Source organism: Lissotriton vulgaris, chromosome 1_1 (assembly GCF_964263255.1).
Source record: "Lissotriton vulgaris chromosome 1_1, aLisVul1.2, whole genome shotgun sequence".
NCBI classification, from domain to species: domain Eukaryota; kingdom Metazoa; phylum Chordata; class Amphibia; order Caudata; family Salamandridae; genus Lissotriton; species Lissotriton vulgaris.
In genome coordinates this window covers 879411145-879436239 of record NC_141685.1, presented here as the reverse complement: position 1 = coordinate 879436239, position 25095 = coordinate 879411145, and the positions used below count along the sequence as shown (strand labels likewise).

General features: G+C 48.7%; 1 protein-coding gene across 1 annotated transcript in view; it reads left to right on the top strand.

Annotated features, from left to right (window-relative positions):
- NAGA (alpha-N-acetylgalactosaminidase) overlaps positions 1-25095 on the top strand; it is a 509595-nt gene that overhangs the window by 425765 nt on the left and 58735 nt on the right. The window contains exon 6 of the mRNA XM_086958456.1: positions 13-210. Coding sequence (XP_086814582.1) covers positions 13-210 — 198 coding nt within the window. The remainder of the gene's footprint in view (positions 1-12; positions 211-25095) is intronic.

Here is a 25095-nt window from a genome sequence, read left to right as displayed (position 1 = left end):
CCTTCTATACAGTTGGTCATTGGTAACTATGGCCTCAGTGCTGAACAGTCCAAGTCTCAGATGGCCATCTGGGCTGTGATGGCGGCACCTCTACTGATGTCCAATGACCTGCGGACCATCTCCATAGAAGATCGTGACATCCTTCAGAACCGCCTGATTATCAAGATCAACCAGGACCCGCTGGGGATCCAGGGCCGACGTGTGCTCAAGGTAGAGATGGGGACATAGGGATCCAGGGCTGGTGGATGCTGAAGGTAGAAGCAGGGATGAAGTTAAGAGGACAGCTACTGCTGAAGTTAGAGTCGGGCTTAGGAATCCAGGGTCTTAGGGCTCTGAAAGTAGAGGCAGACCTGGTTATAAGAGGCCAGCAGTGGCAGACTGCAGAGGTGCGATCTGTGACTCTGAGGCTGGACTTGAGTCAGACTGTGGTGAATACTGAAGGTAGGTATGGAGCATAGAGATTCTGGGCTTACGAGTTTTGAAGGGCTGGGAGTGCAGGGCAAGCGGTTGCTGAAGGTACAGGTCTGAGTGTGCTGCCAGAGTCTGATGGGTTCTGAAGGTAGAGGCGAAAGCTGGACTCCTAGGTCAGCAGGTGCGGAAGGTAGAAGTAGGTAATTTAATGACTACCCTAACTCTTAGAACTGATCCAGAATGGACATAGGGCATTATTCAAATATATTTCTGCACAGACCACGTGATTTCAAAGGAAATGAATAATGTCATAATTGAAAGTGTCGTTTAAGCACAGTAGAAAACTGTGAAACAAAAATTGATTTCCATACCCAAGGTGCTGCAAGGTTTACAAGTGGTGACCATGGTTATATCTTACAACATGAGGTACAATAATACAGTATATTAGTGAGTAAACATTTTGCAAAAAGTCTTGACTGTAGAGTATTTGGGGACACAATATCACTTATAGTTAACTGCACATTTTTCAGATGGATACTTCTAAGTGCAGATCCTCACCTTGTGAATTTCCCAGGTGCCAGACTGGATTGGGAAACTCTCGCAATGACTCCTGTGTATTGGAGGGTGTCACAGTCAGCCTCCATTATGACTGTGTTCTGCCTCAAAATATGCCACCCCTGCACACTGATGTTGTTTTGTCTTTCGTAATGACCTTTATTGTGAACCCGTAGCTTCGGTACTGTTACCGAAGTTTGTTCTTAAACGTTTCTGGCAATGTGCATGGAAGTGGCCACCTAAAATAACAAGGTTCAAGCCGTGTCAGACTTGTTGTCAACAGATGTCATTCACAGAGGTGCCTTACGTCTGACTGTGTGCCTCCACGCCGAACATGCCTCTAAGTCCTGGTACAAATGCTCCTTCTAATATCCAAAGACCTTCAGAGAATGAGAAGCCACTCTCTATGTTACCGTACAGAACAAAACAAGGCCAATCCTACTGCAAGTTGCAAGGCCATTCCTGGCCCCGTTCACCATCTTGAGGTAAGTCCAAACCAAGTTTAAGAGTCAAATTGAGGAAAAGCACAAAAGGTCCATGGAAAGCTCTTTGACTTTGAGATGCTTCTGCTCTAGGAATGGTATTTAGGCCAGTGATTGAAGAACCTGATTCCAGCTTTGAACTCTGACTTGGATCCAATACTTAACGTGGAGCGAATACTTCCTGCTTTCTCTGAGCTATGTTCTAACCTGCAGCAAATTGCAGCCTTAAAAGAGGCCACAGTGCAGCATTTTTAAGATCGCACCAAGTCCCTTTGGCATGCCTTCTTGCACCATTGATCATTCGAGGGTCTCCAGATTGCCTTCTGGTCCAGGGCCATCCTCCCGCACCAACTAACTGCAGTGCCACCTCAGTCCACACAACCTTCAGAGCCAGGACAGGCCTTGGCTCCTTTTCTACATGCCTCACGGGTGTTCCTTCACTGGTGACATCCTTTTTACCAGACTTGCTGGGTTTGGCCCCCAAAACAACTCTGCTTTAGAAACAGCTTCTTCATAGGTTCACCTAATGCTGCACTAACTGTAGGTTGAAGAGGGCTCTCCCCTGTTCCTCTACCTCGACTAGAGAATCTTTGAGGCTGGAGGTTCCTTTTTTTTAAACTCTGATGCTGCACAGAACTTTGAGCATGTCCCTAATGATGAGGATGAGGATTAAAATACAGATCGATTGCTCCCTCCTCATTATACGAATGCCGACTTATATCTTGACTTTCAAAACCCCATTGGCCTGGATACTTTACCAGAGCCAGACTTAAGTCTGCCTCTAGTCCTCAACACAAGAGGGTGCTTTTTGCAATGGTATTTCATAGGGCTGCAGAGGTACTAGAATTACAACTTCCCACAGAGGAGATAAAGGTTAAACTCTTGAAGGATAGTATGCAGCCTGGGTCTTACTCTGAGGAACTGTTGCTGTCTTTCAACTTGACTAATTCTGTTATGGTAGCCTGGTCAAAACTTTTTCGGCCTCACCTTTGAGAGTAGCCAGTTGAGTGACGACACAGGTGATATAAAATTCCTAATACAGCATCTTGACATCCTAGTTGTTCAGACCTTCTCAAACAAAGTTAATATGAACTTCTTTCCTTTAGCCCGTTTAGCCCCAATTGGCAGGGATACACAAAGGATTGAGATGAATGGCAGTAAAGTTTTGGCCGGTCGATGACTGGCTGTGGAAGTCGGGCTTGTCTCAGCTACCGTCAGACAACTTGCAGAAGATGGTGTCTCATTTGTTGGGTCTTTATTTCTTCAGTAATTAGTCCAGATCCCACATTTCTCCATCTAACAGACTGCCCTTCATTGTGGCAGTTCTTGAAGATGTATCCCAAAGAGATAGATATTGTCTCAGCCTCGATAGTTCTGATGTGTTTGGCTTTCTGGTGTCTTGATTATTTTCTGATGCCCCACACTCATTGGCACATGGAACTTATGTCTACAACGCGTAGAGCATTTGGTTTGCCTTTACAGCTGGATTCACTTCTATGGCGAGGCTGCCAGCGAACTTCAGTGGTGGGTCAAGAAAGTCAACCTGACATGCAACAAATTGTTTGCCACACCAGAGGTCACGATGTGCTGCATGCTTCATCTTCCGATTAGAGAGTTCACTTGCATGAAGAAGAGATCAGAAGAATTTGATCTCTGACAGAGCAGTACCATCATATAAACCTTTTGGAGCTGAATGCCATTGCACTGGCCCACAAGGCCTTTCTGCCTTCCATCAAAGGCAAGTTGCTCTGGGTGCAAATGGGCAACATGATTGACAAAGAGTGCTGCTAAAAGCAAATTGGAGTGTCACAGGTCCTCTTTCTAGAGGCCTTGACACTGTGGAATGGCTGGAGCTTCATGGTTTCCTTCCCAAGGTCAATCACTTGGCAGCGTCCCTCAACAACAGGAAGAGAAGCTCAGTGGGATTCATCTTGCTGATTACGAATTATGTCTGCATCCAAATGTGGTGCACATTATCTTCGTCCAATGGGGTTAACCTTCTATCCGCTGCCTCCGAAAGTACTCAGTGTCCATACTTTTTCGCTATGAAGCTTCCTCCTTAGTGGTCTATAGGAAGCGTGGTCCTCCTTCCGTATGACTGTGGCCCAATATATGCACTCTAATGCTGATCACATAGATCATGAAGGAAATCAGTCACTACCAAGTGCAGCTGATTCTGTTGGGAATGGATTTGGCCAGGGGTCTGGTACTCAGATCTGGTTACCCTCAGCATCTGCCCCCTCTGCCCCCTCTTTGGCTTCTACTTTGAGTACTGCACCTGAACCTCCTTAATTTACACGCAACAAAGGTAGGGTTTTTAGTAAGGGTCAAGAGAAAGGGCACACAGCTAAGTATTGACGCAAAGTTATGAGTGTTGTGAGGTGCAAAATAGGTTGAGGGGATGAGCCCTGTAACCCCTCGAAATAGTGTCAGCAAGGGCTGACGCTATGTACAAATTGAAAGACAAAAACCCATGCACACTCTAATCATAAAACAATGTTGTCATGGTGGACAAAATAGCGAAAATTGAGACAAAGCGTAGTATTCATCAACAAAACACAGATTTCTTGTAATCAATTTTTGGATAGTGTGTCTTTAATGTTCATCAGAACCAGCTGACACGTGTTTCGTTGCGTCTTCCCTTCAGGGCTGGGGGGGATACAAAGGGAAGTGATGGGGTACAAGATGCTCACATACATTTGTCAAATGGTTTGTGACATGACACCATGCACTGGAAAATTGCCAAAGGAATTCACTGCACGCGTGATAACACAAAGGCGATATGAGGGTGGTTTCCAGGGCACTAATAATTACTTGCTAAATCTTTACAAGCACCATGTCATATGTCTGTCTCTCCAGGTCTTAGAGAGTTGTTCACATTTGTTCTTAATGAAACACTATGTAATGAATATTTCGTTTTGACCTCTTCATGAATCAATAGCAACTATGTGGACGAGACACATCGTTCAACAAGTAAGATTGTGAAATCCCTCAATGGCTATGAACACGTCTAATCAAGTAATAGAATGTGATTTCTGATGGCTAGTACCTGAGCCATTTTAGATTCTGTATGTTATCTTTTGATGGTCAACTGCTGTAACAATCCAGTCAGGACAATGTATTCAGACTAGCAAGAACGGATATTTTATTATTTTGTCATGCATTACATTGTAATTCACTGGGTTTCGTGTAGTTCTATCACATTTAGAGAGTGACTTTACAACCGTTTATATTGTTTTCGGATTGTGTGGCCTCTGCGAGGTCAGATTCATTTGATCTAACTGTATTTAGCTGGAGATTAATCCATAACGCATCTATCATTGTTCCCTGTTTACTATTCATACTGTTTGCTAAATGTATTTAATGTATGCCGGGCACGCTTAATATGGTGACTGACACACCGCCTCAGCATGTCTAAACGTACTTTGCATGTGTTCGATTTTCACTTCAAACCTTTTAGGGACCTCGCTTGACACTTAAATTCACCTTGCGAACAATTCTTTCTCTCTCTACACATGCGTGGACCACCTATGGGACTTTAGTGTTACTCTTACCACGTAATAGGTCCAGTCAACGCTCTGTCGAGACGCATCTTTCTCGTTTGTGCCAGACGCCTATCCCTTAGGTTTTGGGTTGGCAGTCTAGCCTTGTATATTCGGGCTCTTCTCGGGCTTTTGTGTTTTTTCAAATATTAACACTTCCGGCAGAAGAGGTCGCTGTGACCATACCCAGGACACAGCGCGGAGAACGGTTATTCAGATGCACCAGGGGCGGATTGGCAAGGCGGGCATTCGGGCATCGGCCGAAGAGCCGGTGTCTCACTGCCCTCTGTGGGCCGGTTTTTTCTCCCCTTTCCCAGTCCACAGAGGGTGAACTAGGAAAGGGGAGAAAAAAAACGGCCCACAGAGGGCACTGAGACAGAGACAGAGAAATGAAAGCAGCCTCGCTGTGCGGCCGTACAGCGATTATCAGCTGTGGCCTCTCCTTCACCCCCTGCCCTCCCAAGCTATCACACAGAGGCTGAGCTGGGGAGGGGTGATTGTTTGCAAGGTGTTGCTCAGTTATGTTATTGGGATTTGGGATTTGTATAGCGCTCGGCTGCCCCAGCAAAGGGGCGTCCCGGCGCTGCGAGCAGAGCTAAAGACAGAAAAAGAAGAAAGCACCAGAAGGGAAGAGGTGCGGTTACTGAAAGAGGTGGGTTTTGATGGCTTTCCTGAAAGCCAGAAGGTCCTGCATGCCACGGATAGTTTCCGGGAGGCTGTTCCAGAGCTTGGCAGCGAGCAGGCTAAAGGATCGACCGCCCATTCTGGCTAGATTGGTACGGGGAATGACCACCAGATGTTGTCCTTCTCAACAAAGTGACCTCCCAGGAATATATTCCGTCAGGAGGGGGCGCAACATCGGGGGGGAGGCGGTTTTAAGGATTTTGAAGGCAAGGCAAAGTGCCTTAAACTGAATCCTTTTTCCCACCGGGAGCCAGTGTAGTTTTTTCAGAGCGCCAGCCACTGAGGAGTGGCGGGGGAGACCTACTAACGCTCTGGCGGCAGCATTCTGCACTCTCTGAAGTCTGGTAGTTTCCGCCAGGTTAGCGCCCAGTAGGAGGGAGCTGGCATAATCCAGCCTAGAGAGGATGGTAGCTTGGACAATTACCTGGCGGGTGTGACAGTTGAAGAACTATGAGCCATTTTCACACTGGCCCCCCTGGGGCCCAAGCAGCCCAGAAACAGTGTTTGTCTTAACACCTCGCCCACAGCCCTTCACATTCAGGGCTTAGTGGGCAAGGAAGAATGGGTCTCGCTATGGGGGCCAGGTGATGTTTGGAACTCGCACCCTTCACCTCAGCCTCCCCCTGCCTACCTGGCTACCTTGGATGACCCAGCAGCTGCGTTTGTGCTCCCCTGCCAGGACATTGCCCTGAGGCCTGGAGGGCTGATTAATTTACTAATTGCAGGGGCCTTACCTCTGTTCATGTGCTCCTGAGCTGAAGGTCGGGGGAGGGCTAAGTTGGTTCGTAATAGCAGGGGCTTTCCTGCTTTTCAGGGGCTCCTGCGCTGAAGGGCTCGAATAATTTTGTGACAGAAAGGGGCCTTGCTGTTTTTTTTAGTTGATCAGCATGTAGGCCTTTGTCAACGTGGCCGTGTGTCCTGCGCAAGAACAGTATCCTCCCACTTTCATTCCTTGTCTGTGCAAATGGTTTTTCGTGAATGGGCACGCCCCATGAATGTGGGCCACCCCCTTAAATATGGGCCACGCCTCATGAATGTGGGCCACTTTTTTCGTCAGTGCCCGGGCCAAATTGTGATCCCAATCCGACCCTGAGATGCACCCGTCTGTTTTTCTAAGTAAGTTGGAGTCCTTGCCCACCCATAACTCTGCAGCCTTTGTTTATGCCGCCTCCATTAAGTTATTGTATGTGTCTTAGACGTTCGACCCCCTTTTTATGTTCCTAGGACGTTGTCTTCCTGCTCACTACTGATCCTCCGTCTATACCGTTTCTCCGTGGAGGCAATTATTCTACCTTGAGTTAGTATGTGCCCCTGAAATTATATTTAATGATTCACCTCCATTGAACCTTTTGGAACGTGTCACTAAAGCCTAGACAACTTTGACGGCATATCACCGCTCCGGCATTAGCTCCACCCAGATTTACGCACAACTAGTCTTACTGATTAACAAATAGACATTAGGCACTATATTTTCGTTGCCGGATGTTATTGCATTTTTAGACATGTGAGCAGTCAACACTTTATCAGGCACTTTACTCCACTTACGTCATATTTCACGATTTATTTGCTCACGTTGGCAACTGGTTAGATTAATAATGTTTTGGCATAATATTTTGCGCGCACTACGCGCAATAATTCTAGCAAGTCCCGGCACATCAGCTTTCGCTACTAGTGATATCACACATAGTCCAATTGACTTTTCACAGTTTATACAGGTGGATGTATTCTCATCCCTTTGAATGATCTCCCTTTCAGATTCTCCATTATTTTGTTTACCCACACATCTGGAGTGTCGTTTTCTACAATTACCTTGTCATTTCGTTTACTTGGATCATATTTTAATTAGGTGAGCTATCATCTCATTTCACGGTTGATGACCGTTTCTAGTCCTTAATAATTGGTGCATATGTGTTTCTGGTTTGAGCTGCTCACTAGGCCAGCTCTATGTTTGTTTTTTATTAGAATTCTCCGATCACAGCATCTTCACTCAGTCCTGAGCCTTGTTGGGTCGGAATTATCACCGACGAAGCGGTGAGCATCCTTTCAGTTCTCAGTTGTCAAACCCTTCTGTGAGAAGTTGGCCCGATATGCAGTGTTCACTATTCTAGTGACCACTATGCATCGGTCCAAACGACCCTTATGGTGATTGGTTGTAAGTCAACCTTAGACCAGCTATCCTAGTAGCGTGGATACGAGCAGTCTTCGGGCTAAACTCTAGAGGGCCTGTTAAGCCAGCTGTTATACCATCACATACCCCTTGAACACCAAGTGAAAGGACACCACACAAGTGTTATGAAAATAAACAGTATATTTATTAGAATCACAACAGCCCTGTACTCTTTATGAGGACAGGGTACTAAGCACAGAACAAAACTCTTAGGAAAATACTTCAAGTGCACAATCAATACAAGTGCCCGAGGGCACGGAAAGTTTAGTGGTCTCGGGCGGACCCGATAAGGCAAGTCGGAAGCGAGGGACTCAGGACCCTTAAGTAAGGAGGCTGCTGCTGCACAAGTCTTACAGGCGTCGGGGGTCTTCGCTGACGAGCCAGGAGCCGGAAGGAAGGAGTTGCTGGCCGGCGTCCAGTGAAGAATAGTTCGTAGAGATCCAAGCCTGGATCAGAGATCGATGATACCTGAAAGCAGAGGGGACCAAGTTCGTACTACTAGCCAGTAGTCAGAGGGTACCAGGAAGGCACCGGATGGCCGTCACCTCGACTAGGTGAGTGGGCGACGCTAGGCTCTGCCGTCTCACGGACCAGGAGGCGTTGTCGGCGACCAGGATGGAGGTGCGAGCTGTCCCACGAAGGTTGATGCTGTCGGCGTCGCTGGGCCCAGGATTGGGGCAACAAGCCTTGGCAGATTTCAGGGCCACGTGGTGGGCCTAAAATGGCGTCTTGAGTGGACCAGGAGGGTCCGGGGTGCTCCTCTCGGAAAAGGGAGCAAGGGCCGGTCTGGAGCAACCAGACCAGCAGCGTTGGTTGTCGGATGTCGTCAAGGAGATCACAAGCCAGCGGCTAGTGATCGGACAACGTGCTGAGCGGCGAGCAGAAGGGCCCCACGCAGATCGTGGAGATGCTGGGAGGCTGCACTTCGGTGCTGGAGCGGCTCAGGATCGGGGCTTCTCGGACCCCAGAGCACTCACCAGAGGATTCCTTCGGTGGTCGTGCTGGATTAAGAAAGCTTGCAGGTTTTGATGATGGCCGGTCCCTCGAGGTCTCGTCGCACCCACAGATCTCAGCTGAGCTGACAATGTGGGTAGAGGTCAGAGGTGCCAGGGAAGCCGGTTCTCGTCGAGCTGGGCAGTCGGATTCCTGAGGAAGGACATGCAGCAAACCGCAGAGTTCTTAGATGGTGCCTGCGGATGCAGGATGACTACTCCTTAGCCACAAGGGAGAAATCTTGAGAAGAGTCTCGAATGTCCTTTCGTAGAAAGTAGTTCTTGATTCAAAGATGATCTTATTTGGAAGGGTCCCCGCTCCGGCCTTTATCCTAAAGAAAGGGGTGGGTACATGACTAGGTCCTGCCCTAGGGGTGGGACCAGGAAGGGGGGTAGTTACACCCCTCTCCCCCTGCTGGACTTTCCCCAGGTCAGGGGCTGCGCGCCCCTGGAACTGGTTCTAGCCGGCAGATGCATAGTGAGCACCGGGGTGCCACTCCACAGTCACCTTCTTGCAAAGCCCTACCTACCCAGAATACACAAACCCTGTCTGGGACGGTGCGAACACCGCCCCTGGCAGGAAACCCTTTGTCCAAGCTCTCCTCGCTGGAAGGACTCCCAGCAGCAGGAGGTCAGACTCGTGTCTGTGGTGGCAGCGTCCATTTTGTGGAGCTGAGGCTTCAGTTAACTTTAACCGGGGTTCACAGTTACGTACATGTTGTGTCCCTCTAGAAGGGCGGAATGCTAACCTCGTCGCCAGAATTGGTGAGGGGGCAGCATCCCGACTCGTATGACACCTTACTCGACATGTCTTGATAACGTGATACCAAAGTTACCGATATGATACGCGTTATCATGGAACAGCCATTGGTCTTGGTTCCGCAAGCTGCAACCGGGCTCGGCTTGTGCCAGAGCCCAATTCACACGGTTCCATGCACTCTGCCTTCAGGATTGTCAAGGCCTGCCATAGGAGTGACTGAGAGGAACTCGGGTGTCCATTTTAAGGTTAGGTATAGGGATACTATACCTACAGCAACGGGCGAGTACGCCACGTTGCCCCAGCTGTCGTGCAGCCAGTTGTGTCAGATTTAGATGGCCATCCAGGGGTGGCATAATACATGCTTCAGCCCCTGGTAGGCCCTGGGTACACCGAGGCCCTGAGTTACAGGGTCTGACAGGGTGGCCCAGTTCCAATTGGGTAATGCACCTAGGGTACACACAGCAATTTAGCGAGAGAACAGCTAGGCTGTGGCTCTGATTGGCAGGCCCACAGCCCGAGAAAGTCGTAAACCAGTGAAACAAAAGCAAAATGTCTGGGTGATCATAGGATTGCAGACCCTACTCTCCTACATGACCCCCCCCCCCCCAAACGTTGGGACAATAAGCTAACCTTGACCAGGTGAGTCTTCTTGTTCTAAGTGGAAATACCTGGAGAGCCCATCTGCATTGCCATGATCAGTGCCAGGTCTATGCTCCACTGTGAAGTCCATCCCCTGTAGGGAAATGGACCACCTAAGCAGTTTGGGGTTTTCACCCTTCATCTGATTTAGCCATAGGAGGGGCTTATGGTCGGTCTGAATCTTGAAATGAGTGCCAAACAAGTATGGCCTCAGTTTCTTCAGGGCCCACACCACAGCGAAGGCCTCCCTCACTATAGCTGACCAATTTTTCTCTCTGGGGGTCAGCCGTCTGCTTATAAAAGCAATGGGCTGGTCATTACCATCAAAATTCAGTTGAGATAGAACAGCTCCCACACCCAACTCAGAAGCATCTGTTTGGACAATGAATGGTTTGGAGTAGTCTGGACTCTTGAGGATAGGTGCCGTGCACATGGCCTGTTTTAGGTCATCAAATGCTTTTTGACAGCTCGCTGTCCACTGAACCTTTTTGGGCATTTTCTTACTCGTCAGTTCAGTGAGCGGGGTCACAATCGATCCGTAGTTTCTGACGAACTTCCGGTAGTAACCAGTCAGGCCCAAGAAAGCTCGAACCTGAGTCTGGGTGGTTGGAGGAGCCCAGTCCCTGATTGACTGTATCTTGCTCTCCAGTGGTTGAACTTGGCCTCCACCGACAAGGTGGCCCAAGTATACAACCTGTGTCTGCCCTATCTGGCACTTGGTAGCCTTGATAGTGAGACCTGCTGCTTGCAGAGCCTCTAACACTTTCCGCAGGTGGACCAGGTGATCCTCCCAGGTGGAGCTAAAGACAGCGATATCGTCGAGATACGCCGCACAGAAGTCATCCAGCCCAGTGAGGACGTGATTCACCAACCGTTGGAAGGTGGCAGGTGCATTTTTCAAACCAAAGGGCATCACCACGAACTGATAATGCCCACCAGGGGTAGAAAATGCGGTCTTAGGCTTGGCGTCCTCAGCTAACCTGATTTGCCAATACCCAGCTGTCAGGTCAAACGTACTTAAGTAGTTGGCCGAAGCCAATCTATCGATAAGCTCGTCTGCCCTTGGTATTGGGTGGGCATCAGTCTTAGTGACTGCATTGAGACCCCTGTAGTCTACGCAGAACCTCATCTCTTTCTTACCGCCCGGGGTGTGAGGTTTCGGCACTAGAACTACGGGACTAGCCCAAGGGCTATCCGAGGCTTCAATGACTCCCAGCTCCAACATTTTCTGCACTTCACTCTTGATGCAGTCTCTAACGTGATCGGGCTGCCTGTAGATTTTACTCTTGACGGGCAAGCTGTCACCAGTGTCGACCTCATGGGTGCACCAATTGGTCTGACTGGGTGTTAGAGAGAACATATGCCGGAAGGATTGAAGAACTTGTTTACAATCCTCCTGTTGATGCTCGGAGAGGCTGCCACAAAAGACAACACCGTCTACCGATCCATCGTCAGGGTTCTGAGTGAGCAGGTCGGTGAGAGGGTCACTCTCCTCCTCCTGTCCCTCATCCATGGCCATGAGCAAACTCATGTCCTTCCTGTCGACATATGCTTTGAGCCTGTTGACATGGAACACCCTGTGGGGGCTCCGGGGAGTTCCAAGGTCCACCAGGTAGGTGACCTCTCCCTTTTTCTCCAGGATGGTGTAGGGCCCGGACCATTTGTCCTTGAGTGCTGCTGGGGCCACTGGCTCCAACACCCACACCTTCTGTCCGGGCTGGTAAACAGTCAAGACAGCCTTTTGGTCATGCCAAGCTTTTTGGAGTTCTTGGCTGGCCTTAAGGTTTTCGGATGCCTTCTCCATGTATTCAGCCATCCGCGAGCGGAGGCCAAGCACATAGTCCACTATGCTGGTTGCAGGCTTTTTGAGAGGTCTCTCCCATCCTTCCTTCACCAAACACAGGGGTCCCCTTACAGGATGCCCGTACAAAAGTTCAAAAGGGCTGTAGCCAACCCTCTTCTGCGGGACTTCTCTGTAAGCGAATAAAAGGCAGGGGATCAGGACGTCCCATCTACGCCGAAGCTTTTCAGGTAGTCCATGAATCATCCCTTTCAGGGTCCTGTTGAATCTCTCAACAAGCCCATTGCATTGTGGATGATAGGGTGTAGTGAACTTGTAGTTGACACCACATTCCTTCCACATAGCAGTTAAGTAGCTCGACATGATGTTTGCACCTCTGTCGGAGACGACTTCCTTAGGGAAGCCCACTCTGGAGAATACTCCAACTAGGGCTCTTGCCACCACGGGGGCCGTAGTGGTCCTAAGGGGAATAGCTTCAGGATACCTGGTGGCATGATCCACTACCACCAGTATAAACCTGTGCCCTGATGCTGTTGGTGGTTCCATGGGACCGACGATGTCAATCCCCACCCGTTCAAAGGACACCCCCACCACAGGCATTGGTATAAGGGGGCCTTTGTCGAGCCACCTGACTTACCACTGGCTTGGCAAGTGACACAGGAGCGGCAAAACTCCTTGGTATCTTCGTTCATGTGAGGCCAGTGAAAGTGCGAGACAAGCCTGTCCCATGTCTTCGTCTGGCCTAAGTGTCCTGCTAAGGGAATCTCGTGGGCCAAGGTAAGGAGGAAACCACGCTGAGACAAGGGGATAACCAGCCTCCTGGTCATGCCAGGCTTGGGGTCTCTTGCCTCAGTGTACAGGAGTCCATCTTCCCAGTATACCTTGTGGGTACCTGTGGCGTTCCCAGCAGCCTCAGCAGCAGCCTGCTGTCTGAGGGGTTCAAGGGAAGGGCAGTCTAACTGGTCCTTCCCCAGGTCTTCTCGTGTGGGTCCCCCTGAGCCCAGAAACTCAACTTGATCAAGTTCGAGCTCTTTAGGTTCAGTTTCCCGCAATTCCTGGAGGTCAGCCTCCTCTGAGACCTGATCCTCGACCTGGGGCAAGGGGGAAGGCGAGGCCTTAACCCGACTGCTCTTCTTCTTGGGAGGTGTCTGGTCCGTTGTTCCAGGATCCAGCACCTGTTCAGTGGGGCATCGTCTGACCTGTGACCTGGTCACAGCAAACACGTGTGCTGGCAAGCCTAACATCTCCATGTGAGTCCGTTGCTCCACTTCTGACCATTGCGATGACTCCAAATCATTGCCCAACAAACAATCCACTGGGAGGTCTGAACTAACAACAACCTTTTTCTGGCCATTTACCCCTCCCCAGGAGAAATCAACAATCGCCATACTATGACTGGTAGTGACGTTGCTGGCATTGGTCACCAGGAAATCTGTACCTGGCATGATCTGTCCAGGGTCCACAAAGTTAGGCGTCACCATGGTGACGCTGGCACAAGTGTCCCTGTAGGCCTGAGCCATTCTTCCATTTGTTAAAGGCGTCTGTCGGTATTTGCCCAAAGTATTGGGACTGACATCAGGGGATATATCCACATCCCCTGTACAGACAAGGACAGCCTGAGTGAGTGTACCAATTAAGTTGTCACACCCCTCAGAACTCAAGGTTAACCCAACTAGTCCCTTGGGAGGCGCACTACTACTGCTGGCTGTACTAGGGGGCACAGGTGCCTTAGGGGCTGCAGTAGCAGGAGTCTGCCCTCCTTTCTTGGTGCACTCACTAAACCAGTGAGTTTTACTTTTACAGTATTGGCACCACCTTTTCGATTGTCCTTCTTGATTCTTCTTTTTCTGGGAAGCCTGACCCCCCCCCCTCTTTGGGTTGTTGGGGACCTGTCGAAGACTTCTGGTCATTTTGTTCCCCTTTCGAATCTTTACCCTTCTGGTCTGCTTTCTTCTGACCACCCTGGTTCTGGCCCTGGTTTTGCTTAACCCTTGTTCTGACCCATCTGTCTGCCTTCTTTCCCAATTCTTGGGGAGAGGTCAGATCCGAGTCGACAAGGTGCTGATGCAACAACTGGTTCTGACAATTATTTAAAATTTGTTCTCGCATGATCAAATTATACAATCCTGTGTAATCAGTAACCTTACTGCCCAGCAACCAGCCCTCCAAAGCCTTAGTGGCACAATCAACGAAATCAGACCAATCCTGAGACTGAGTTTTCTGGGTATCCCTGAACAGCAACCTGTACTGCTCAGTGGTTAGGCCGAACCCATCAATCAGTGTGTTCTTCAGGACCTGGTAATTGTTAGCGTCCTCTACTCTAGTAGTGAGGAGCTTATCTCTACCTTTACCTTCAAAGGAGAGCCACAAGATAGCTGCCCACTGACTCTGGGGGATGCACTGTACAGTGCAGGCCCGCTCCAAAGCAGTAATCCATTTGTGGATGTCGTCCCCTTGCTTAAAGGGGGGCACTATCTTATTCAGGTGCTTAGTGTCTAAACTCCTGGGTTCCCGTGGGGGAATGCTGCCACCAGTGGGAATCGTCCCACTCAATTCTTGCTCTCGAGCAAAGGCGAGTCTTTCTTTGGCTAGGGCAAGTTCTTCCCTCTCGATCCGCAGATTGACTTCCCGCTCCTTCGCTTCGTACACTCTCCTCTGAGGGGACGTCATCCCTCTTCGAGCAGAGCCTCGAGAGCCATTGGTTCGAACGGATCTATTAGAGCCTCTCGACAGAGACCTAACTCGTCCGTTCCCAATGTTAAGCTGGCCCGAGAGAGGCCCCAGGGGTCTCCTAGTACCATTCTCGTGCCGGCTTAAGTTTTCCTGTGTTAGCTGACTAACTATTACTGGACCTTTGTGTGCCTCGTCCCCAGATGTCTCCGGCTCCTCGTCCTCCTCTTCACCGTCTGCGGAGAGATGGATAAGGTCAGGGTCACCTGTGGTTCCCTCGAGGGGGGGCATATCCACTTCTGGATGAGAAGGGTCGGTGTTACCCGCCCTCCTTGCATCATAAGTCTCCAAGAGACCAATCAGAAACGGAATGGTAGGGTTTGCACCCTGTTTTAACTTCCAAGATGTACAGATCTGTCGCATCTCTTGGAAGCTAAGTGCAGCATATCTGGAGGTGACCTGTGGAAGGTCGACTGACACAAGGGGAGACTCAGAGTTTCCTCCTTTGTCTGACATGCTGCTTCTAGTGTGGTGTAAGTGATGCACCTACCTACACTATATGTTTACCTACTGATCCCTTGCTAAGAGTTGTAGCCAAGGTGTGCTAAGCCTTGCGGAGCTACAACAGCTGGTTCAGTAGAACTCAGAGTATTCTAAGCTAAGTTATATGTACCTGGAGTACTTATGCGATCTTTCACAAGATATTCTTAGGATGCGCGTGGTAAAACAACAGCAAGCTCAAATCCCAACCGCTGCTCACCAATGTGAGAAGTTGGCCCGATATGCAGTGTTCACTATTCTAGTGACCACTATGCATCGGTCCAAACGACCCTTATGGTGATTGGTTGTAAGTCAACCTTAGACCAGCTATCCTAGTAGCGTGGATACGAGCAGTCTTCGGGCTAAACTCTAGAGGGCGTGTTAAGCCAGCTGTTATACCATCACATACCCCTTGAACACCAAGTGAAAGGACACCACACAAGTGTTATGAAAATAAACAGTATATTTATTAGAATCACAACAGCCCTGTACTCTTTATGAGGACAGGGTACTAAGCACAGAACAAAACTCTTAGGAAAATACTTCAAGTGCACAATCAATACACGTGCCCGAGGGCACGGAAAGTTTAGTGGTCTCGGGCGGACCCGATAAGGCAAGTCGGAAGCGAGGGACTCAGGACCCTTAAGTAAGGAGGCTATGCGGGCACCGAAATGCCGGAGTTACCTAGCCACAAGGGCTGCGGCTGCATAAGTCTTACAGGCGTCGGGGGTCTTCGCTGACGAGCCAGGAGCCGGAAGGAAGGAGTTGCTGGCCGGCGTCCAGTGAAGAATAGTTCGTAGAGATCCAAGCCTGGATCAGAGATCGATGATACCTGAAAGCAGAGGGGACCAAGTTCGTACTACTAGCCAGTAGTCAGAGGGTACCAGGAAGGCACCGGATGGCCGTCACCTCGACTAGGTGAGTGGGCGACGCTAGGCTCTGCCGTCTCACGGACCAGGAGGCGTTGTCGGCGACCAGGATGGAGGTGCGAGCTGTCCCACGAAGGTTGATGCTGTCGGCGTCGCTGGGCCCAGGATTGGGGCAACAAGCCTTGGCAGATTTCAGGGCCACGTGGTGGGCCTAAAATGGCGTCTTGAGTGGACCAGGAGGGTCCGGGGTGCTCCTCTCGGAAAAGGGAGCAAGGGCCGGTCTGGAGCAACCAGACCAGCAGCGTTGGTTGTCGGATGTCGTCAAGGAGATCACAAGCCAGCGGCTAGTGATCGGACAACGTGCTGAGCGGCGAGCAGAAGGGCCCCACGCAGATCGTGGAGATGCTGGGAGGCTGCACTTCGGTGCTGGATCGGCTCAGGATCGGGGCTTCTCGGACCCCAGTGCACTCACCAGAGGATTCCTTCGGTGGTCGTGCTGGATTAAGAAAGCGTGCAGGTTTTGATGATGGCCGGTCCCTCGAGGTCTCGTCGCACCCACAGATCTCAGCTGAGCTGACGATGTGGGTAGAGGTCAGAGGTGCCAGGGAAGCCGGTTCTCGTCGAGCTGGGCAGTCGGATTCCTGAGGAAGGACGTGCAGCATACCGCAGAGTTCTTAGATGGTGCCTGCGGATGCAGGGTGACTACTCCTTAGCCACAAGGGAGAAATCTTGAGAAGAGTCTCGAATGTCCTTTCGTAGAAAGTAGTTCTTGATTCAAAGATGATCTAATTTGGAAGGGTCCCCGCTCCGGCCTTTATCCTAAAGAAAGGGGTGGGTACATGACTAGGTCCTGCCCTAGGGGTGGGACCAGGAAGGGGGGTAGTTACACCGCTCTCCCCCTGCTGGACTTTCCCCAGGTCAGGGGCTGCGCGCCCCTGGAACTGGTTCTAGCCGGCAGATGCGTAGTGAGCACCGGGGTGCCACTCCGCAGTCACCTTCTTGCAAAGCCCTACCTACCCAGAATACACAAACCCTTTCTGGGACGGTGCGAACACCGCCCCTGGCAGGAAACCCTTTGTCCAAGCTCTCCTCGCTGGAAGAACTCCCAGCAGCAGGAGGTCAGACTCGTGTCTGTGGTGGCAGCGTCCATTTTGTGGAGCTGAGGCTTCAGTTAACTTTAACCGGGGTTCACAGTTACGTACATGTCGTGTCCCTCTAGAAGGGCGGAATGCTAACCTCGTCGCCAGAATTGGTGAGGGGGCAGCATCCCGATTCGTATGACACCTTACTCGACATGTCTTGATAACGCGATACTGAAGTTACCGATATGATACGCGTTATCATGGAACAGCCATTGGTCTTGGTTCCGCAAGCTGCAACCGGGCTCGGCTCGTGCCAGAGCCCAATTCACACGGTTCCATGCACTCTGCCTTCAGGATTGTCAAGGCCTGCCATAGGAGTGACTGAGAGGAACTCGGGTGTCCATTTTAAGGTTAGGTATAGGGATACTATACCTACAGCAACGGGTGAGTACGCCACGTTGCCCCAGCTGTCGTGCAGCCAGTTGTGTCAGATTTAGATGGCCATCCAGGGGTGGCATAATACATGCTTCAGCCCCTGGTAGGCCCTGGGTACACCGTGGCCCTGAGTTACAGGGTCTGACAGGGTGGCCCAGTTCCAATTGGGTAATGCACCTAGGGTACACACAGCAATTTAGCGAGAGAACAGCTAGGCTCTGGGTCTGATTGGCAGGCCCACAGCCCGAGAAAGTCGTAAACCAGTGAAACAAAAGCAAAAAGTCCGGGTGATCATAGGATTGCAGACCCTACTCTCCTACACCTTCTTTGCCCGAACCCGCCACTCCCCCACTACCTTACCTATGGCACACCAGCACTCCCCACCTGCCTTTCTTTTTTCTCCTTACTATTATTTTTAGGACCATCAGTTGTAAGGAGAATGTTAGAGTTTTTAATATTTGTACTTTTACCCTTTTCTAGACTCCCCCCACGACACTTCATATTTCGTTAGGTATGGTCTTTTTCGAGTATATTATTGCTCTGAAATACATGCATGTTTTCCGGTACAGGTCACTCCTTCCATCGTTTCATAGGCTTCGGTGGGAGTTTGTTTCTTCCTCCCTCCCCCTCCCCCCTGTGTGTTCTCAGATCGTTCTTACAATCTCACTTTTTCGTCCTTAAAACACTTCTCTGTTCGATTACTCGCATGATGCTTCTGTTTTGTTTCACCACCAATTTCTTTCTATCTTTCAACCACCCTCATATCGCCGTTGTGTTATCACGTGTGCAGTGAATTCCTTTGGCAATTTTCCAGTGCATGGTGTCATGTCACAAACCATTTGACAAATGTATGTGAGCATCTTGTACCCATCACTTCCGTTTGTATCCCCCCCAGCCCTGAAGAGTCACGGGAAGACTGTCCCACACGCGACGTAACACGTGTCGGCTGGTTCTGATGAACATTAAAGACACACTATCCAAAAATTGATTACAAGAAATCTGTGTTTTGTTGATGAATACTACGCTTTGTCTCAATTTTCGCTATTTTGTGCACCATGACAACATTGTTTTATGATTAGAGTGTGCATAGGTTTTTGTCTTTCAACTCCTTAATTTACACCTCCATACATGGTGATTGAGCAGAACCTACTGAGCAGTTGTGATCTACTGTTGGAGGTGGTGGATGTTATTTTGACTGCCCTGCCGCCCTCCCACAAAATTGATTTAATCGGGTCATTGCTTTAAGTTCATCAGCTAGTGTAAGGAAAACCAAGCTGACCTTCTATAGTCTATATTGTCTGATGTCCTTTTGTTTATGATGACTTTGGCCACAGAATGATTTACTGTGGGCACTGTTAAAGGTCACTTGTCTATCCTCTCAGCCTTTCTTCATTTGCCTGATCAGCACTCTTTATTCAAATTACCATTAAGATACCTCTTGAAAGGGTTTTCACATGTTTCCCCCTGCCCCCTTTGTTATGCTGCAGTGTACCTTCTATTTAGTTCTCGCTTTCTTTTTATGTACTCCTTTCGAGCCAGTTGCTTCTGAAGTCAAGTTGTATCAAGTTGCAAGCTGTGTCATTTCAGCCTCCGTGTGCTACCTTCCTGATAAGCTTGTTCTTAGAAGACCTACTTATCCAGTATTGGGGTATCTTTCATAGATTCACATGCCTGAATCATTCCGCGTCGTCGAGGCGGGAGTCCCACGGTAAATAAAAAAGCAGTGCCAAAAGCACTTTGTAGTAGTAGGCCCTAGAAAAAAGGCCTGAGGCCTATATTATAGTAGCCTATCTACATCATTATGCTAAAAGACCCAAAGTCTTTGCTCCAACCAATCAGCTCACAGCACCCTCTAGAACCTTCCCTGCAGAGCCAGCTCTCCTCAGATTTTCACCGCACGTCGTGTGGAAGGGAGTCTCCCTGAGTCTTGACTCCGTTTTTTCTTCAAGAGATGCGAGAAGAAGAGGGTCCATGTGGATGACCAACACAAGGACTGCATTTATTGCCTGTATCCCAAGCATGAGGCAAAAAGCTGTAAGATCTGCCTTACCTTCCCTTCCAAGACCTTAAGGGATAGGGAGGCCAGAGTCCTTTTGTGGCTTAAATCCTCTTCCACGGATGATGACGACAGAGCCTCTACCTCTAGCAAGAGGGCGAGGTCTCAAGAGGATAAGACAAGTCAGGGGAGAAAGCATGTTAAGACCTCCCACTCTACTTCAGGCTCTTCACAGAGATCCAAACATTCTGTCTCTGGAGCCTCAGCCACCAACGATCCGGCAAAGAAAACTGTGAGTAAGACTTCTACTGTCTCTTCTCCAGTGACCACTGTCTCTACTTCAACCTCTTCTTCTATGGATATGATATCCACTACATCTGTTTCTACTCCGATTGTGTCTACAGTTCTAATGGAAGGAGAGCGGGCAGCGGAAGTATCCATCGACTGCGCTCTAGATATGGCAAATACGAATTTCAGGCAGTTGGCTGGGGCAGCTGTCCTGAGACGTCAAGGGTGGTTAAAAGCCACTACATTTCGTCCGGAGGTTCAATTGAAAATACTGGACATGGCATATGATGGAGAGTCCCTCTTTGGGAAGCATGTCGATGAGGCTCTCCAAACGATTAAAACTGACATACTGCAAAGCCATTAGGATCATTGCAATATAAAAGAGGATCGTTCAGAGGAGCTAGAGGACGAGGTTATTCGTCCAGAGGAAGTTATTACCAGCAAGGCAGGCAATATCAACAACAATACCGCCAAAACTATCAGTCCTCTTACAGACAATCTGGATCGGCTGGTTTCTCTCGCCAAGGAGGAAGAAGGCGCGCAAACAACCAAGGACGAGACAGTCACAAGAAACAGTGAGAGCAATTGGGCGCCACCTCCAATCCCTTACCTTCCCGTGGGCGCGAAGATATCTGCTTTCCAACAGCAATGGCAGAATATAACAACGGATCGGTGGGTGTTAGACTTGATCCAACATGGTCACACCCTAGAGTTCATCACCAAACCTCCACCAACTCCGCCCAGGGGTCCCCCTCCCCCTCGTCTTCACTTATTGTTCAAGGAAGTGCAAGCTATGCTTCTCAAAAACGCAATAGAGAAAGTTCCAAATCATCAGAGAGGGGCAGGTTTTTATTCCCGTTTTATCCTCATAAAAAAGAAAACAGGGGAATGGCGACCGATCTTAGACCTACGCAATCTGAACAAATATCTCAAGAAGCAGGGATTTCGAATGGTCACCCTCTCGGACATTCTCAGGTGCCTCAACGAGGGAGATTACATGGCTTCCTTGGACATGGAAGACGCATACTTCCACATCCCAATCCACCCAAACCATCGGAAGTACCTCCGTTTCACTGTGGCCGGCGCCCATTATCAATTCAAAGTTCTCCCATTTGGCCTCAAGTCGGCCCCAAGGATTTTCACGAAGTGCCTGGCCCCTGTGGCAGCAGCTCTTCGGGCAGCAAAAGTGCAGGTCTTCCCGTATTTGGACGACTGGCTAGTCAAAGGTCCATCAGAAGCCAAAGTAAGATCCGACATTACAGCATGCCGCAATCTCTTCGCATCGCTAGGCCTCACAATCAACAAAACCAAATCTCAAATGGATCCAAAACAAAACCTGTTGTTCCTAGGAGCTTGCTTGGACACAGTGGAATGCAAGGCATCCTTATCTCGAGAGAGACAGCTCCGACTGCAGCGTTGGCCAAAAAACTGGCAAGAAGAAGGTCACTTTCAGTTCGCCTATTTGCATCACTTCTGGGGATGTGTTCTTCAGCCATCAACCTCATTCCATTGGCGCGTCTAAAGATGCGGCCACTGCAAGAGGAGCTAAACTGTCAATGGCATCAAGCGACAGGTTCATTCGAGGACACCATCACAATCACCAACAGGATGGTGCATGCACTCCAATGGTGGTCTCAGATCAGCAATCTGGAACAGGGGCTCTCATTCTTGCAGAATCCTCCGGATTTTATTCTGACGACGGATGCGTCCATGGAGGGCTGGGGTGGTCATCTCCAGGACCTGCAAGTGCAAGGAAAATGGGCTCAGCAACACAAGAAATGCCACATCAACAGTCTAGAGTTGAAAGCCATTTGTCTGTCTCTTCAAGCGTTCCTCCCCAGGATAGTAGGATCCTCGGTTCTAGTCAGAACGGACAACACCACAAGCATGTTTTATATCAACAAGCAGGGAGGAACGAGATCAGCAACGTTATCCAAACAAGCCCAAGAGTTATGGAAATGGTTAACAGTTCACAACATAACTCTCAAAGTGGAGCACGTCAGAGGCCTCTACAACACCTTGGTAGACAAACTGAGCAGAACATTGTCAGATTGCCACGAGTGGGAACTGGACAACGACCAGTTGAACTATGTGTTTCAGAGATGGGGCAAACCCAGGTTGGACCTATTTGCGACCCAACAGAACAAGAAATGCCGGTACTACGCCAGCAGATATCCTCAACAGGGGTCAAGGGGGAATGCCCTTTCGATGCGATGGTCAGGGACCTATGCATACGCTTTTCCTCTGATTCCACGAGTGGTGCGCAAAATGAAAATGGAGAGTTGTCGCCTTCTCCTCATTGCTCTCAAGTGGCCTCGCCAGTATTGGTTTCAGGAACTCATGCTACTTTCACAGGAACCACCGATCAAACTGCGTGTAACTCCGAAGTTACTGTCACGCAACGAGGGCCAGGTACTTCACCCAGATCCTCAATCGCTGAAATTGCACGCATGGCTCCTAACTTCCTAGAATTCGAACATCTTCAAATTCCTCAGGACTGCCGAGACATTTTAGAGAAGGCAAGAGCCCTGAGTACATTAAAAACTTATCGTCTCAAGTGGAAGCGTTTTTGCGCATGGTGCATCTCTAGTGCTTTACACCCTATAGAGGCGCCGGCAGAAAAGATATTACCCTATTTATTGCATTTAGCGCAATCTGGTCTTTCTTTTTCATCAATAAAGGTCCACTTAGCGGCCTTATCCAGGTACAGAAAGATGACTAACTCTCAATCACTCTGCTCTTCATCGCTAATCAAGCAATTTATGAGGGGTCTGTTCCGGGCTTATCCCCCAGTGAAGCCCTCACCAGCGGAATGGGAGCTCAACACGGTTCTATCACAGCTGATGAAGCATCCGTTCGAGCCTATCCATAGAGCCGACCTAAAGTTCTTGACATGGAAGATTGCTTTATTACTGGCGCTAACTTCCGCAAGAAGAGTGGGAGAAATTCAAGCTTTCACTATAAAGAAGCCCTTTTTACATTTCTCCCAGGACTATGTCACTTTGCGAACGAATCCAACGTTCATACCGAAAGTGCCTTCCCAGTTTCATCTAAATGAACCTGTCAAGCTGAAAGTTTTCTTTCCAAACCCGTCAACCCCGGCTGAAAAGACATTGCATTCTTTGGACATCAAACGATGCTTAAAATTCTATCTTCAGAGAACCAAGACTTTGAGAAAATCAGATCAACTGTTTGTAGCTTATGGCCAGACTACATTGGGGAAAGCGGTTACTAAAGCCACGATTTCAAGATGGATCGCATCCGCTATTCAATTCTGCCACGTCAAGGCTAATCGACCATTGACAAGATCTGTTCGATCTCACTCCACAAGAGCTGTAGCAGCGTCTGCGGCTTTGTTTGCAGGAGTGACGCTTGAGAACATTTGCCGTGCTGCGACATGGAAGAATGTCCACACGTTTACAAGACATTACTGCCTGCAATCAGCAAATCAGGATGATGCGGCAGTGGGCCAAGCTGTTTTACGTCACCTGTTTCCATAAGGAGTATGTTCAGGTACTGATGTTCACTTATTTCATATAAAGTACATGCAATTCAATAGATTGTTTTTAAATATGCAGACATATGCTAACATGTTGTGTATTTTTGTATGATGCTTAAGATTTCTTTCCAGAAAGAAAATGCATAATTTCAATTTTGAACTTGAACATGATTTATTAATAGATCAATCTCTAGGCGTTTGTTGGTTGTTGACGATACATTCATGGGGGTGCACTGTAATAAGTCTCTCACCATTCCCAACCGTCTTTGCCTGGCTTACTGCTTGCTATTCTGATTCAGGCATGTGAATCTATGAAAGATACCCCAATACTGGATAAGAAAACAAGTTACTTACCTGTAACTTCAGTTATCCAGTATTGGTATCTTTCATAGATTCACATGCACCCACATTCCTCCCCGGCGAGTCAGTTCTCTAAGTTTGGGATACTTGTTCCCACTTGTGCTACGACAATCTGAGGAGAGCTGGCTCTGCAGGGAAGGTTCTAGAGGGTGCTGTGAGCTGATTGGTTGGAGCAAAGACTTTGGGTCTTTTAGCATAATGATGTAGATAGGCTACTATAATATAGGCCTCAGGCCTTTTTTCTAGGGCCTACTACTACAAATTGCTTTTGGCACTGCTTTTTTATTTACCGTGGGACTCCCGCCTCGACGACGGGGAATGATTCAGGCATGTGAATCTATGAAAGATACCAATACTGGATAACTGAAGTTACAGGTAAGTAACTTGTTTTCTTTTTATCTCTCAAATGTGGTGTCACTCTTTAGCATGGGCCAGTTCACCATATTCCCTACATTTTTTTGTCTGCCACATCCATCTATGGTTGTGGCCACATCCATCAAAGAGGCTACACAGTTGTTTCTGCGTTGATAAGTCTAAGTAATACCAGGTAGATGATCATCTGTTTGTTGAATTTGCCAATGTGAAGAAGGTAATGGCTGTCCAGAAACAGACCTTAACCTGGTGGATTGCCTTGTGCATGAAACTGTGTTATGCCTTGGTGAAAAAGGAGTCTTAGGGCTGATTCCACCAGGGCTAAAGTCACAACCACTGTCTTAGCTAGGGGAGGTTCTGGTTTTGAACTTTTACTAGGAAGCCACAGAGGCACCTCTCCATATTTTATCCAGGCATTACTTCATCAGTTCTGAAGTCTGCAGCAAGGGCCATTTTGCCAACTTGATTCTGCAGAACTTCCTGGTGTATTTGTCACTCCTCACACCCCCCTTTTTGGAAGGGCATTGCTTTGGTATTAATTCATAATGTAAGAAATCTTTGTTTAAAAGTATCCTTGGGAAGAATAAGCTACCTACCTTCTGTAATGCTCTTTTAAGTACATACTCTGTCTAATTGCACATTTTTCATCGCTTGCCCACATTCCCATTCTGTAGAGTGGACTTTTTAGAATAATATCCACAAGAAGAATAAGGTCCTGATTTAGAGTTTGGCTGGTGGGTAACTCCATCACAAATGTCAGTCTTATTACAAGTGCATAATATTCACTGATTTGAGTGATACTGCAGCCGCCACAATTTCTGTACAATTATGGATTTGCCATAATCCATTATCTTCAGCATAATCTGCATATTTTTTTTAAAATTCTAGCTGAAACAAATCAAAAGTTACTAAAAATGTGGCGACACCTGTCCCAGCGCAGTGACAAGCCCA